Source organism: Ixodes scapularis, unplaced genomic scaffold, assembly GCF_016920785.2.
Source record: "Ixodes scapularis isolate PalLabHiFi unplaced genomic scaffold, ASM1692078v2 PGA_scaffold0__279_contigs__length_252992795, whole genome shotgun sequence".
Classification (NCBI taxonomy): domain Eukaryota; kingdom Metazoa; phylum Arthropoda; class Arachnida; order Ixodida; family Ixodidae; genus Ixodes; species Ixodes scapularis.
The window spans coordinates 462,922-477,835 of record NW_024609835.1 but is presented as its reverse complement, the minus strand read 5'-3'; the positions used below and the strand labels follow the sequence as shown (position 1 = coordinate 477,835).

Below are 14,914 nucleotides of genomic sequence, written 5' to 3'. Positions count from 1 at the left end.
TCTTTCTCGCGTTTTAGACGCCAGAGGACAGGTAGATTGTATCTTTCTAGATTTCCAGAAAGCCTTTGATAAAGTAAACCATGAGAAGTTAATGATTAAATTACGTCCGATATTAAAAAAACAACTGTTGCTAGGTTGGATTGAATCCTTTTTAAAAAATCGTAGACAGTATGTAAGCATCAAAAAAGGCTATTCAGATATGCGTGATGTTGCGTCGGGGGTTCCTCAAGGGTCCGTGTTGGGCCCGTTGTTGTTCTTAGTATTTATAAATGACCTAGTAGGGGATCAAGAAGTGCATGCTAGGCTCTTTGCGGACGATTGTCTCATATTCACTGAAGTTCATGCGGCCTCTGATCAGGAGAAATTAAATAGATTTTTGACTAGAATAGATGAATGGTGTGCCACTTGGCAAATGTCTCTAAATCTAAAAAAAAAAACAGTATGTATGACAATCACTCACAAACGTCAACCATTAATATTTCCCTACAAACTTAATGGTACTTTGCTGTCCTGCATGAATGAATTCAAACACCTTGGCGTCACGACCACAAACGACATAAAATGGAGTACGCACGTCCATAATATAGTTAAAAAGGCCAACAGTAGATTGGGCTTCCTCCGAAGATCCCTTAAGTTTGCGTCCGTAGAAACAAGGCTAACGACGTACAAAACGCTGATCAGGCCTTTACTTGAGTATGCGTCAGAAGTGTGGGATCCTCACGTGATGTACCTTGAGCGGGAACTCGAAAGAGTCCAGCGGCTTGCAGTGCGCTTTATATTTTCTAGTTATCGCCGACTTGAATCCCCTACCCAGCTTCGTTCGCAAGCCGGCCTTCCATCGCTTAGCAGTAGGAGAAAAACAAAGCGCTTAAAACTTATCTTTATGATTCTTAATGACCTTGTTTTTATTGACAAAGCATCTTATATTACGCCTCACCAATCTAGATTTTCAAAAAAACAAACATAGTCGACATATACAAGAATACAGATATAACAAGGAATGTTTTAAAAAATCTTTTTTTCCACGCACATTACGCGAGTGGAATTCCCTGCCGGAAAGTATGGTGGCATGTCAAGATGCAGAAAAGTTCTTTTCTTCATTAAGCGTGTTTCTAGATATTTAGGCATATTGGCATAATCTGTATGTGAGTGAACGGGTGTGCTTTTGAACCATGTGTACCATTGTCGAATTGTTCTTCTTTTCCACTCCTGTAAGAGTCCCGACTCGAGACTGACAGTATGTGAAATAAATAAATAAATAAATGCGTTTGCATGGCGCGCGGAACCCTGGCCCGGCCTCGTTTCTGACTTGCACGTGCGCTCACGCCAGCGTAGCGTCGGGGTCGGTACACTACATTATGTAACCTGTATCAATCGGAAGACAGAGGATAACTGAAGTCCGTCTGCGCGCTTACGAAAACTATCGCGAGGACTCAATGCCTTCAGAATAAAACATCCGCGCTCTCGCTCTCTCTCTCTCTCTCTATCTCAATATAAATCGCACAAAACGTGTGCTTTACAAATTTACCGGTCCGTTACGTTCGCATACGCTGACCAAACCCAGCACGTTCACACGGCCGCGCGTGTGGACGACACCGAATGAAACATTTCAAAGTGGAAAATTCTACGCCGTGAGCGCTCGGCTGCAGCTCATCGTGCGAGCATCGCTTTGCCGAGTCTGCCTTTTCACGTAATACCTGTGCCGTTACATCTTCGCACCCAGTTCACCGGATGATGGAAAGAAGAAGACGACACTAGTTATTGTCGGGGTAGGGTCTGTCCTGCTCATCATCCTCCTGGTAGCCCTGCTTGCATCGAGAGGTAAGGCAAAAAGCGAGCGCCGTCTTTTAAATACTGGCTGCTAAACGTAAAAAAAATGTTTACCGGATGAGTGGAACATCTAAAGAAGAGGATAAGATGGGAACTCGCTGGGAAGTCAGAGCGTGTTGGAGCACAGACTTCTATAGATACTCCCAAAGCCTGGCAGCTCGACGACGGGGCCACGGAGCGCCTGGTTGCAGACTTGGAGCGCGAGGATCTGGCACCACAGGGCATCAAAGAGCCAATTCTCGGGTAGCCTGGACGTCAGTGCACAGCTTTTGCAGCACCGAGGACCCGAAACACACTTGTTCGCTCGAGAGAAGTGTGTTTCGGCGTCTCGCCGCAGCAGGGCGCCAGTCACGCGGCCCTCCTCTCATCCGTTGTCTGCCGCTCCTCCTTTTCCATGTTGGCAACCTCTTCTCGTGGCGATCTGCGAGACTTTGTCAGTATATAGGAAGCGGTGGTTGAAGATGAGTGGGCAGACGCGTTCTAACAGTGAGTAGAGTAACGTCCATCAACTAATCATTCCGACCAGAGCTCGGCGCTCTGACAACCCCGCGCGCTCTTATCTGCTCCTCTCCCGCTGTTTCTGCCCGTATACTCGCTGAAAGAATTCAGAAGGCAGAGAGATCCTTCAGTTGTCCATCGTCCCGCGCGAGCTTCCTGGCTTGGGCGCCTCGTGAGCTTCGAGCTTGGACGCGTAGCTGATGGACGGCCGGAGGCAGCGAGCCCGCCCTAGAGGTCTTCCCAAAGAGACGCCCCGCCGTTTTCATCCTGGCAGTGACTATGGCTGTGACAGGATGAGAACAATTGTCAAACATTGAAACGACGTCAGAGTACGACACATTTTGTTTTAACTGCTTTCGAGAAGGTTTGCGAGGACATAGGAACAGAAAACAACTGCATCTACGTATACTGTATGGTCCTATACTTGGGTCTCATTTGGCGTTGTTCTCCTGAGTGGTGGCAACTTATGGTAATGGTATTTCTAAGCCACTAACGCAGTGTTATGACTAGAGTGTCGTGTTCGGTGGAGGAATATTCAACTTTGGGCGTGTTGCCAACTTTACAAAGAAGTAATTCTCATAAAACTCCATTCTTAAGCTTCCATTAACTTTCTTCTTAAACTTCTGCTTGACTTATAAGTTTCCCATTGAAAATGTGAACTCTAGAGCTTTACGTGGCTCGCCTTTTTGGCAGTCTTAAAGTAACTAAGCAGCCTTTGGGGTTACTGCTGGACATAGCGCTGCAACCTATCCTTAGTATGAAAGATTGAGGTAAGAAGGACTAGAGAGCCGTACTCTACAGGAATATGAGCTCTCGCAATAATGGTGAGTTCTACTCGTCGTTTGAATATATTAGTACCGTCTCGGTTACCGAATTTGTATGGGCAGGGCTTTTGTAAATGCTTCATTTTGTTCTTCTTTCGGAGATGGCAATATTCGTATCCAGCGCTGAAAAGCTGGCGGTGGGACACAAACCGCCGTAAATCGCTCCTCACGTTTGAAATGGGCGCCTTAGCGAGCTCCAGACTTTGGGTATTTGTGCTCCACCGTGTCAGATGGCGAGGCGCTATCTCACGCTTATTTTCAACGTTCCCGGTTCTCGTGTCTCGACGCGCGCGTAAACATGACCCCCGTCCCGTCTAAACTTATTAAGTGTTTGTTGAATGACGATTTCCGTGGAATACGTGCGCGGAGACGGCGGCAGCAGCGACAACAACAGGAGCTGTTTTTCGCGAGACGAGGGAGGCCCCACGCGACAGCGATAACAGCGCAAACGCGAATTATGTTACCGAAAGTCAGTGACGGAAACAGGGGGCGGGAGGCCAATAATATTCGATGAGCTCGAAACGTTTGTATCTGAACACAAGAAATTCGAACTTTCAAAGTTTGAAGTTTGAGCACTTGGCAGTGAAACCTCTGTGATGTTTGTACAAACCATGTATTCATTTCGTTTTTTTTTTCCTCCGATTTGCCAGTTAAGGGGATAAGCAGGGGCCCCAAGTGTCGAAACGCATTTACGTCCTCGTGACAACGCGGCGCGGAAAAGAAAATAAATAAAACAACCGAGCCTGTGTTTTTTTTTTTGTTAATGGGCTTTTTAAACTAGCGAGCATCACCGTCATCCTCGGAGGGCTTCGGCCGAAGAACGTCGAAAATAAGCAAAGTTCTGAACGACAGAAACAGGGAACTCTTCCACGGACGTCAGGGTGTCTGGTCTTTTTTAGGGTCATTACTTTACTTCGAGCACCGTCTTCTGTCCAGTCGAGATGCCTTCTATTAGCACTTCTGAATGCGAAAAGCTACGGATTACAAACTTCGACATCCTTCTATTATTGTTTCCAAGAATTCATTCTGAGGGCCTTGGCGAAAAGAGAGGAGACGTCATTAGCTATCACGCCGATATCTTGAGGGGCCTGAATGGCAATGAGCAATTGAATTTGATTCCCGAGATGTGTGATTAGTATTTGTTTTTGTCCGGTGTCCGAGCAGATCAACTCTTGCTTGCCCTTATGGACGTTATCGAATACATCACTCCCTGCGCAGTGCAGACGAAAATGGTAGGGTTTTTGTTATATTGCCTTTAACTTATTTAGTTTTTAGGAAAACGCTTCGTCGCATAACAACCCACGCACAAATGTCGCGTGGCAATCTGAAAAGCTCAAACTTATTTGAGGACCTCAAAGAGATCGTTGTCTAATTGGACTCGGCGACTGCGATGAAAGCTTCTATCGCTCATGACTCACGAGTCAAGGCCGGCGTTCTGCTTTCCTTATGTAAACATCGCGAGTGAGCCTGGTCAACCTGTAGAGCGCCATCTAGCTAGAGCTTGCCTTGCTTCGAGCGCATCTCCACGTGTTGCTGGTGCCCAGCTTATTATATACGGTTTCCTGTTTTCGGGTTTTATTATTCTTCAAATTCGGAGATGTTTTGGCGGGTTTTTTTTTTTTTTTTTTGTCCTGCAGATTGCTGTGTTCTTTGGTAACAAATTTCGGTGTTGGACAAAAAATCAAGTTCATCGGAGATTGTGTTGAAGGGGCGTGGGATGCTCCAGGCTCCGGAAAACGTGACCCGAAAAAAAGAAAGGCCTCCCTGTACCGCCAAGGAAAAGCAACGAGATGTGTTCCACAGTAAAAACCAGCCTCGAGGACGGTTATTTGTGGCCGGTGTTTTCTGTGAAAAGAACATAAACCTTTAGATAAAAGGTTCTTCCCGCAAAGTTCGGGTTTCTTTTATTATTCGAGGACACTTCCAATTTGGTGTTTTTTGGGTTTCCCCAAATTTGATAACACAGGCTCAGGGGTCAATTTTCGTGGTTTATTGGCATTTATCGAAAACATGATAATCTCTAGTCTTAGGTAGCGCGAGGTGGGCACAGAGTTATATAAATATTCCGTAAGCTCCTGCTTTGAAGCGGGAGATGTCGGAACCGTCGCTCAGGAGTAATGACCGCTCTCTACTATTTATGCGTGCGTTGTAACGAAGATCCAGAACGCAATGAGGCGTGCAGTGGGGTTTCATGACTAAATGTCCACGCTAACAATCTACCCTCTTTGTAACCGTACCCCCCCCCCCCCCCCCCCCCCCATTTTTTTTTTTTCACGGGGCCCTTCCTCAGGGGTCTTTCTGGAACCGCCCCTGCCGTTTGCCGAACACGCCGTTAAAGCTCCCGATGTCATTTAGTTTAGCAGGAGTGCACTCCGACCTCTGGAGCGCGCTAGAGCGCCTTAACTTGACGCGCCCACTGTTTTGATATCAACTCCCGCTGACATGAATTCGCCATGAAAGAACGGCCTACTGCATGCTGTCTATACTGGCATAAAGTGCCCCTTACTTCGCTGCACCTTAAGTCCAGACGCAGCTGACGCTACGAACTGACGGGTCCAATCAGACAGCATCGAAAGCGCACCATCATGATCTTCGTAATGTTTCTGTACGAGTCATATTTTTGCTGAACCAATCATAAACAAAGGAGACCCAGTAAGTTGCGCTTTCGACGCTGACTGATTGGTTCCTTGAGCTCGTAGCGTCGGCTGCGTCTGGAGTTAAGCTTAGGCTAAGTGTAACATCAAGGCAGTGGGCGAGCAGTCTTGTTATTTCACACGTGTAATCACAGTTCAGTCTAAGCTAGAAAGCAGAACCCGACTCTCTCCCTCCAATATTACGCCTGTGTTGCCAACCTTAAGGCAGCGACCAAGTTCTGTTTGAAGTGTAGACGTTTTAAACACGCTCCAGATTACAGCCGCCATTGTTGAGCTTCTCTCATCTTACCGAGATGCCGCGCTACTGATAGCCACCTTTACGAGCCCCCCCACAAAGGCCATTGCTGGAGAAAAGGACGCGGTTGAATTGAATATGGCAATGAACGGTCCGGCTGCGGTAACCACGAAGTGAAGTAAGCATAGTACAAGAAAAGCAAAACTCAAGGTCGGTTATGGCGGCGCCCATGCACGGCTGCTTAAAAGCGTCGCTCTTCCGCCTTCTTATTGGCTGGTGCCACAGCCCCGTTGAGTGCGGAGCGATAATAAGCTGCTCGGGAGTAGCCTAGTCCTGCGTCCCTTGAGCTCTCGCTTACTATGGTGGTTCGTTGGTAGGCTATAAGACGCTTCGCCGTAAATGTGACACGTGATGCATTAGGGCTTTATTCATTTTAATCCATTTGAAAGACGAGCGGTATTGTGCCCCAAATGTTCACGTAGCTATAGGTGGCCAAAGAGTGCACATCCCTTTTGCCACCGAGGATGCGCGAGCGAGGGAACATGATATTGGTTGACCTTCTCATTGGCTGAACTGGTTAAGGAAAGGTGTTTTGAAATTTGACGGCGTACTGGGATGATGCATCTAAAAGCTTCTGAACATGTAGAGTGGTACACCGCGACAGCAAGTTCCTCAGCAGGCTGAATCTGTACCTTGTTCGAGCTGGTTTCTACAGAATTTTATTCCAATGCCACCTAACGTTTACTCGATAATGGAGAGTTTCAGTACATCGTCCCGGTACCCTCCGATACCCCCCAGAACGATGCGATGCACGTGCAAGGGCGCTGGCGGAGAGAGTCGTAGGAACATTCTAGCAAAACAGTCTAATATTACCTTTCGAACACCAAGCTCTGAAACTCTAGTGAGCTGATAGCGGAAATTGATAGTCCCCCTATTAGCTCGTCAGTGTTGCCCTTCTTTGTTTTCCACACATCTTGATTTTTCTTTGTCTTAAGCCGTTCTAGAGTCACTGCATAAGGAAGGCAGGGTGTGGCGTTTTATGTTTCTTCCTCGTAATTCGTTCTTTGGCGTTCTTATCGGCCGATGCCCCAATCTGATTGGTTGCGGAGAGAGGATGCTCAGAGCCCCCCCCCCCCCCCCCCCCCCCCCCCCCACCCTGCCGTTTCTTCGACTCTCAGTGACTATAGATCGTAACCTGTGCCACTGCTTTGCGGTCAGTCGCTTCGCCGTTCTTTTCACGGAGGGCATTTCTGAACACGCGAACATCCTGGTGAGCGACAATACTAAACCAGTGGCTTTGCAGTGAAGCGCTACTTGAACAGATTTGTTTTTAAAGGCGGGAGTTCAGACAGCCAGAAATCCGGAGGTGGGGGCGGCGAAGACGACGACAATAAGCCTCAAAAATACTTGCCGCCTTCGGAGGGGGGCGCTCCGTCCGGCAAAGCTACCGCCGAAGCCAGCACGACAAGTTCAAGTCAGAAACTGTCTACCCTAACGACCGTAAGCAAAACAACGACAATGACAAGCGAACAAACCGTCAAAGCACCGACAACTAAACCATCCCCCCCAAAACCGGGAACAACAAAAGAACCGATCAAGACAGCAGAGCCACCAACGACAAGGAAACCAACGACCACTACCACGACGACCACTACAACGACGACCACCACAACGACGACCACTACAACGCCAAAACCGACCTGGAAAACCGGAAAGCCCAGGCCACCGGGTATAACACGTAAGACATTCGCTCTTTATTAACTGCGCCACAAGTTTCGCTGTTTTTGTGTTCCTCGCTTGTACATGTATTACGTGTTGTGGGAAGCTCGTAGACACTCAACCTTCCCTTTCCGACAAAAGGCTTATTATTCTGAGCCTTAATTGTTCACCTACTTTTTGTAGCTATTATTTTTCCGCTATGTTACAGGGGGAGCCTCCGGAGTTGGGTCTGTTGAGGCCTCGCAAGCCTTGCACAGTATGAGCTTCTTAAATACCCGCGGCATTCGACTGCATATAAGGGGCCCGAGAATAAGCGAGATTTGGTTTTCTGCAAGCATAAAGGCTCGTTCACACAGACCCGTTTTCTTACGTTACGTTACGTTGCGTTACATTACAAAAAGTCACCGGGAAATCTGTGCTTCGAATTAAGCGTGGCTACCAATTCAAGGAGATAGCCTGGTAAGCGACATTCGAGACACGAATGTTGCGGTGACTTAGACGTAACGTAAGAAAACGGTGCTGTGTGAAAAGTTGAACCGAGCTCAACTCCTTCCGTTACGTTACGACGAGCCTTGTGTCCTTGGTTGCCACGGTAACTCACCGTCCTAGCTCGTCGTCACCGAAACATTCGTGTCTCAAATGTCGCGTGCCAGGCTATCTACTTGTATTGGTAGCCACGCTTAATACGAAGCACAGATTTCCCGGTGACTTTTCGTAACGTAACGTAAGAAAACGGGTCTGTGTGAACGAGCCTTTACTAGGACGGTACGCGTGCGGGATGGCAGTTGTGGAACGTATTTCTGGCAGACGAAACATGATGGGCTTCGCCATCTTGCAATTTCCCAATTTTTGTTTTAGAGTAATGGAAGGATTCTTGCTAACGCAGCTCCTGCCAGAAAGCCGGGCAAGCTGTTCTGCACTCTCGGTCCAGCCCACGCGATACAAGACTTCCCGCGCGATGGCCAGTGTGATTATCTATTCTACGACTCGCTCCGAGCCAAAAATAAGAAGCTGGAAAGCAACGCCGATGCCCTGAAGGTATTCTCTAAAGGCTCTCAGGGTCTGAAGAAGACAGAGACAGGAGTGGCTCTGACTTGGAGGTGAGACTCGCATCCTGGCTATCGGAAGGAAGTTCGAATATAAGATTGACGCACGCCGACTTCCAAAGTAAACCAGGGATGCAATCTATGCGCTGTCGCTCTCTGCAGGGCTGTGAATAAACAATTAAAGGCGGTTACAACTTTCTGTAACGCCGAATTAGAGCGCAGCTCGTGAGGAGGAGGAGGGGAGGGTACAGAGGGGAGGGTATTCCCCTGTTCCTTCCCCGCTAGATTTAGCGGGAAACGTTTATTATTCTGACGTCACACGGGACGTCGCGTGCGACGTCACACGTGTCGTCAGGTGGGTAAATTTAACGGGAAAATTGGCAATGTTAGCAGCGTGTGACGTGAAGTGACATCACACGTGACGTTATACGTCACATGTTTCTTATAATGACGTCACACGTGACGTCACGTTTGACGTCAGGCGGGTAACCCTCGTGAGGGTAACCCACGAAACCCTCGTGTGGGTAACCCTCGTAATTCCCACAAGGGTAACCCTCGTGACGCGACGTCATTATGGCAAACGGCGCATAATGCAACGCGTGGTTATGCCGCTCCAGCCGGAAACGGGCGGGCGCCTAAAAGCTGCGCTCTAAAAAAAAAAAAAAAACGCTATGAGGAGGCTAAACACTCTGAGAAGGTCTCTCATATGTATACTGCCCAGCGATGCGCATGTGGAACTCGCACAAAAAATGCAAGATTTATGACGCTGAAGAAGGCCATGGAGCTCGGAGTATAATAAGTGCGAACCACTCATGAGGTGCGTGGTTTTAGCTTAGCGCAGTCTGTGCTTTCAGGTCTCAGTCAGCTTTATCAGGCTGGTGTAAATTTTTCATGAAGTAAGCACCTGCACCGCTTAGCTCAGGTACATGGTCTCCCGTTTTGGAAAGAACAAAGAAAGCGCCGCTTAGCTCAGTTAGTGCGATATCACGGGTTCGATTCCCGTTGGGGTGTCCTTGTGAGGGGCGCTCATAAAGTTTGTGACATTGCAATGAAGGATGAGAGCTGCGCTCACGAGCGTCGGTGGTGAGGCTAGTCTATTTCCACATATGAATCACAGAAGGCGACAGACGGACGTGTATATCCTGGTTGTATATCTGTCCTCAATTTGGCCCCGAGGAAGAGTTCCACTTCGACGATCACCTCGTCGTCATTCTGAAACCACTTGCCAGGTGTTGGTTTCTTCGCGAGACGAAGAGTGCAAAAGTCACTGGTTTGAAAGGGCTGGCGAGTACGGGAGCAGAGGCAGAATTTCATAGCCTGAAGCTGCTGCATATGCGCCACCGGTGCCTGCGTTGTGGTGGAGCCCCTGGGCAAATCTCTAAGACGCTTGATGTCCTCCACTAACCTATAGTCGGTGACAGGTTTAGAGGTCAGGAGAAGCTCCTCGCACTTCTCTTAGCAGAAAGAACGCTGGAGAGGAGGTCGCCTCCACTCCCAGCGTTCGCTCGGCTAAAGTAGAAGGAGGAGGGATTTCCCAGAATTCTTGACCGGTCACAGACTCCCGGTCCTGTAATGTCCTGGCGATATTTCCCTGAAGGCTGTTTGGCCTTTACGGACCATATCTGTCAGGAGCACACCATTACAACCTCCCCCTTAACCCCCCCCCCCCCCCCCCCCAAACAACAACAACTGCAGCTCGTTAATTATGAATTTGTTTTCGCGTATTTTTGCAGTGTTTGACCCGCGTACTTAAACGTTCCGCTTTGCTTCTTCGTCTTGGGGTTGCAATGGCACACCTACCACTCATCCATGGCGACCAGACGATCAAAAAACTCGTCAAGGTTAGCTTGGGAACGCTGTACCATTTCCGTTGTAGATTCCTTTCGGCACTATTTCCGCATGTGCTGGAGCGGTAACGGAACCCAACGGGCCGGAATCTTAATGTGCAAATCACTGATCATGTGAAATTGACTGGACATTTTCTGAAAAACTTATTTAACGTGCGGAAACTAGAAACGTCTCATAGTGCAAATTGTTTGTGATATTTGTTTTTCCTTTGCCACCAACAACACGAACTTTAAGAACGACCCTCGTATGTTCGATCTTAATGGGCCATATTGGCTTATATACATTATATACGGGGCTTTAAACTTGGCGCAACGCTGGGTTCCGACTTTGGAACGTGCCGCTGGAACACGTCGGTGTTTTTCATGGAATTCGCCTGACGGTGTTACCTTTTTGAGTAACGTTTTTTTTTTCGTATGTCGAACACAAATTTTGGTCCCATGCAGGAAAACTGTAGCATGCTTTAGGGAGTATGTTTATTTATCAAAGACAAGCTATCTATGGGCTTGAAGTCAATTTATATCTGGATGACTCCGGCCCATATGTTTCTCGAATTATATGTTCGAGGCACGGTACTATGCAAAGAAGCAGCCGGGTCTCGCACCCTTGTGTTACTGTTTTCGAGTGGCCTTAAGCATCACTTTTTTTAACTGGTTCCTTTTGACTTTATTAGTTATTTTTGGATCTCAGTTTTGTCAATTAGGCGTAAAGTTGAACGACATGCGCCTTTCTACAAGGAAGACGCAAACCGAGTCATAAAATTCCCTAAACCAAATTTTCTGCATTCCGTCAACAGGTGTTATTACGATACAAAACACTGCTCTACACGAGTAAATAAGACTGGCAGCCCAGTTGGAGCACGTAGGGAGCAAATCGAAACTGAAACTTACATGGGAGCGCTCACGGGTATACTCGGGCGTGGCATTCGAGGGGTTATTAAATAATTCGCCCACTTTCACCTCACCTTTTGCACCGGACAACTCACCCATCACACCTCCACAACACCACACAAACTTGGCAGCGATCACTACATCATCAGCACGTGTCTTACCCTCAAAGGCGCCTCCACAACCCCCCCCCCCCCCCTTCCACCACCAACACACACAGATTGGGATGTTTTCCGTACCGAATGCCCACTCCCACCCAACACCACCTGCGAATCCGACCTAGAACAATGGACGATCCACCTTCTCTCAGATTGCAACCAAGACTATCGACCCTCCTACTTCAGCGGAATGTGTAGATACCCACCTCCGTAACCTCTGGGAGGCCTACACCAGCCTCGAGCAGCGCTGGCAGAAACATAGACACCGACGCAACCTTCGCCTCAAACTACACACCCTCCAAACTAAAATCGAGACGCACGCACTCACAATAGCCAGGAACAACTGGAGATGCATTTACGACGAAATTCCGGGCCAGATCTCCACTAAGAAGGTTGGGCACATCCTCCGTGCCCTACTCGACCCGCGCACTGCTAAGACCAAATCTCGCCACCAAACCACACAAATTATAGCGGACACAACTCTCACCCACCGCCCTATGCGACACCTTCCGCTCCTAATACATCCCACCTCCCTCATCACACCCTGTTGGTCCTCCACAATACACTGGCAACCCCAACCCACTGCTCGACGCCCCCATCACCTTTGCAGAACTACACGCGGCGGTGCAAGCCATCAAACGCAACATCACACCAGGACATGACAACATCACAAACACCCTATTACGTCACCTCAATGAGGACGTCCTAGAACACCTTGTACAACTCTTCAACCAACATTGGCTTAGCCACACCCTCCCCTCCACCCGGAAACAATCCAACATCACCACCCTCATCCCCAAACCTGGAAAAAAAAAACTCCATACACAACCTTTGCCCTATCTCCCTTACCTCCCGTCTTGGCAAACTTCTCGAACACGTCCTGTAGAATCGCTTCAATGCGCACCTTGAACTCACACAGCACTACCCCCCCCCCCCCCCTTTCAACATGATCGGCTTTCGACCCAACTTATCCTCGCAAGACGCCCTTATACAATATCACCTTGATTTTCACCAACGCCTCTCTCAACAAGATCACACCTCTATACTCTCACTGGGCCTCCAAAAACCCTTGGACAATATCTCACACCATAGCATCCTTCAAGCGATCTCATCCTAAAACCTAGACCTACACTTTTACTACTATATCTATAACTTTCTTGCACAACGTACTGCTACCATCCGTTTGGGCCCATGTCCAGTCTAATCCTTTCCACATGCCAGACGGCGGAACGCCACAAGGAGCGGTCCTCTCACCCATTCTCTTTAACCTTACCCTAATCCCACTTGCCCGCACTCTCCTCACCATCTCCACGCTACGCAGCACACTGTACGCAGATGAAATTGCCCTTTGGGTCCACTCTGGCTCCAACCAACACATTGAAGCAACACTCCATCACGGCCTCAACCAAGTCCTACACCACATCGAACTTTTGGAGCTCCAATGCTCCCCACACAAATCCGCTCTCCTCACCTTTACGCCCCCTTGCCACAAACCCCCCAACCCGCCCCCCCCCCCCTTTTCAACTTTTTATACACTCTGACCCAATACCACACACACAACAAGTTCGACTTTTAGGCCTCACCCTCACACACAACAGATCACCGGACCCACCCTCCAACACGTAAAGAAATGTTACCCAAACCACGGACATCATTAGAAGGATCGCCACCAAACACCACGGCATCAAGGAACAAGACCGCCTCCACAGTTTTCTACTCAACCGTATACTATACCACCTACCGTACCTTAACCTTACACCCACCCAACTCGACTCCCTTGATGCGCTCCTCAGGAAGACATATAGACATTCACTCCTATTCCCCCCTCACGCCCCAACGTACCGCCTGCTTACACAACACAATACGCGAACACTTAGAGCCCGCCACATGTCCCAACTCACTTGCCTCGCATCCTCGCCACAGGGCAGTACATTCTTAACTCTATAAACATACTTCCCCCCCCCCCCCCCCCCCACCATCCCCAATCCCCCACTCCCCATTCCACCAGACATACGTAACCGCATCCAAGTCCACCCAATCTCTCACCACATGCACCCAACATTCCATACAGCCCGGCAACTAGCACGAGCCAACACCCACAATAAACTATACCCACTATCACCATGCACACTACACACTGATGCCACACCCTACCCTCACAAACCTGCACACTGTGTAACTGTTCTGGGCCAACACCCACCACCAAACGTCACGGCGGCCACCATCCTCACTACGAACACAACCACGGCGGAGGAAGCGGCCGTTGCCCTTGCGTTCGCGCAGAGCCCCATCCCCCAATTCGTCCTACCTCACACTCAGCAGGCCATCCACAACTTTATTCGCGGCACTATGTCCCCCATGGCCTTCGAAATTCTCACAAACGACCCTCCATCCGACACCGTGACCCTGCTGTGGACACCAGCCTATACAGGCGTAGACGCTAATGAGATGGTGCACGATCGTGCTCGCGAACTTATTGACCGAGCCGCCATTTCAACTACGCCTAAACGCGATGCCCCTGCAGGCAAGCCTACCTCCCTCGTGCAATACAGGGATATTAGCCTGCACTACCGCCTCCTCCGCCGCCAATACCCACCCCCGCACCCACACCTGTCCCAGGAGGCAGCACACATGCTGCGCCTCCTACAACACTTTCCCCCACCGAACACAACTAATACACACTCACCAACACCTCTTTACCACCCCCACCTGCCCTGCCTGCGGGGCACTCGACACTCACTACCATTCCCTTTGCGAATACCCCGGAGACCCACATCCCCCTCGTCCCTCCCCTCACCTCTGGGAGCAGATGTTGCGCGACCTGGAGGATTCGGGCCAAGTCCTGAGCACCTCCTGGGCCCTGGCGGGCGCGGTGGCCCTCTGGGCCTCCACCACCGCCAATACCTGATCCTGAAATACCAATACAGTTTCATCCTCAGTCCTCCTCCTCCTGCTAGTAACTCACCAAAGAAAGGAGAGCGGTAAGCGCACTGGTCTTCCAACCAAAAAAGGCGCAGTTTTGTTTTCTTTTTGCCACTGAAACCGTTTGGATATTAGGGCATGACGCTACTCACCTTTCTTGTTGGTTGAACTGATTAAAATGAGGAAATGAGTGACGTTCGGAATGCACATTTCCAGTGCTTATCGCCCGGCCAAAAATGTCCGGCTCATCGGGCTGTAAGCGCATCCGTGGCGTCTGGGCCTGCATGCTAGATACA

General features: G+C 49.2%; 1 protein-coding gene across 1 annotated transcript in view; it reads left to right on the top strand.

Moving 5' to 3' along the window:
- The window catches only part of LOC115325797 (probable serine/threonine-protein kinase dyrk2), a 72,475-nt gene that overhangs the window by 35,949 nt on the left and 21,612 nt on the right, over nucleotides 1–14,914 (top strand). The window contains exons 3-4 of the mRNA XM_042288847.1: nucleotides 7,378–7,779; nucleotides 8,647–8,860. Of these exons, the coding sequence (XP_042144781.1) occupies nucleotides 7,378–7,779; nucleotides 8,647–8,860 (616 nt within the window). The remainder of the gene's footprint in view (nucleotides 1–7,377; nucleotides 7,780–8,646; nucleotides 8,861–14,914) is intronic.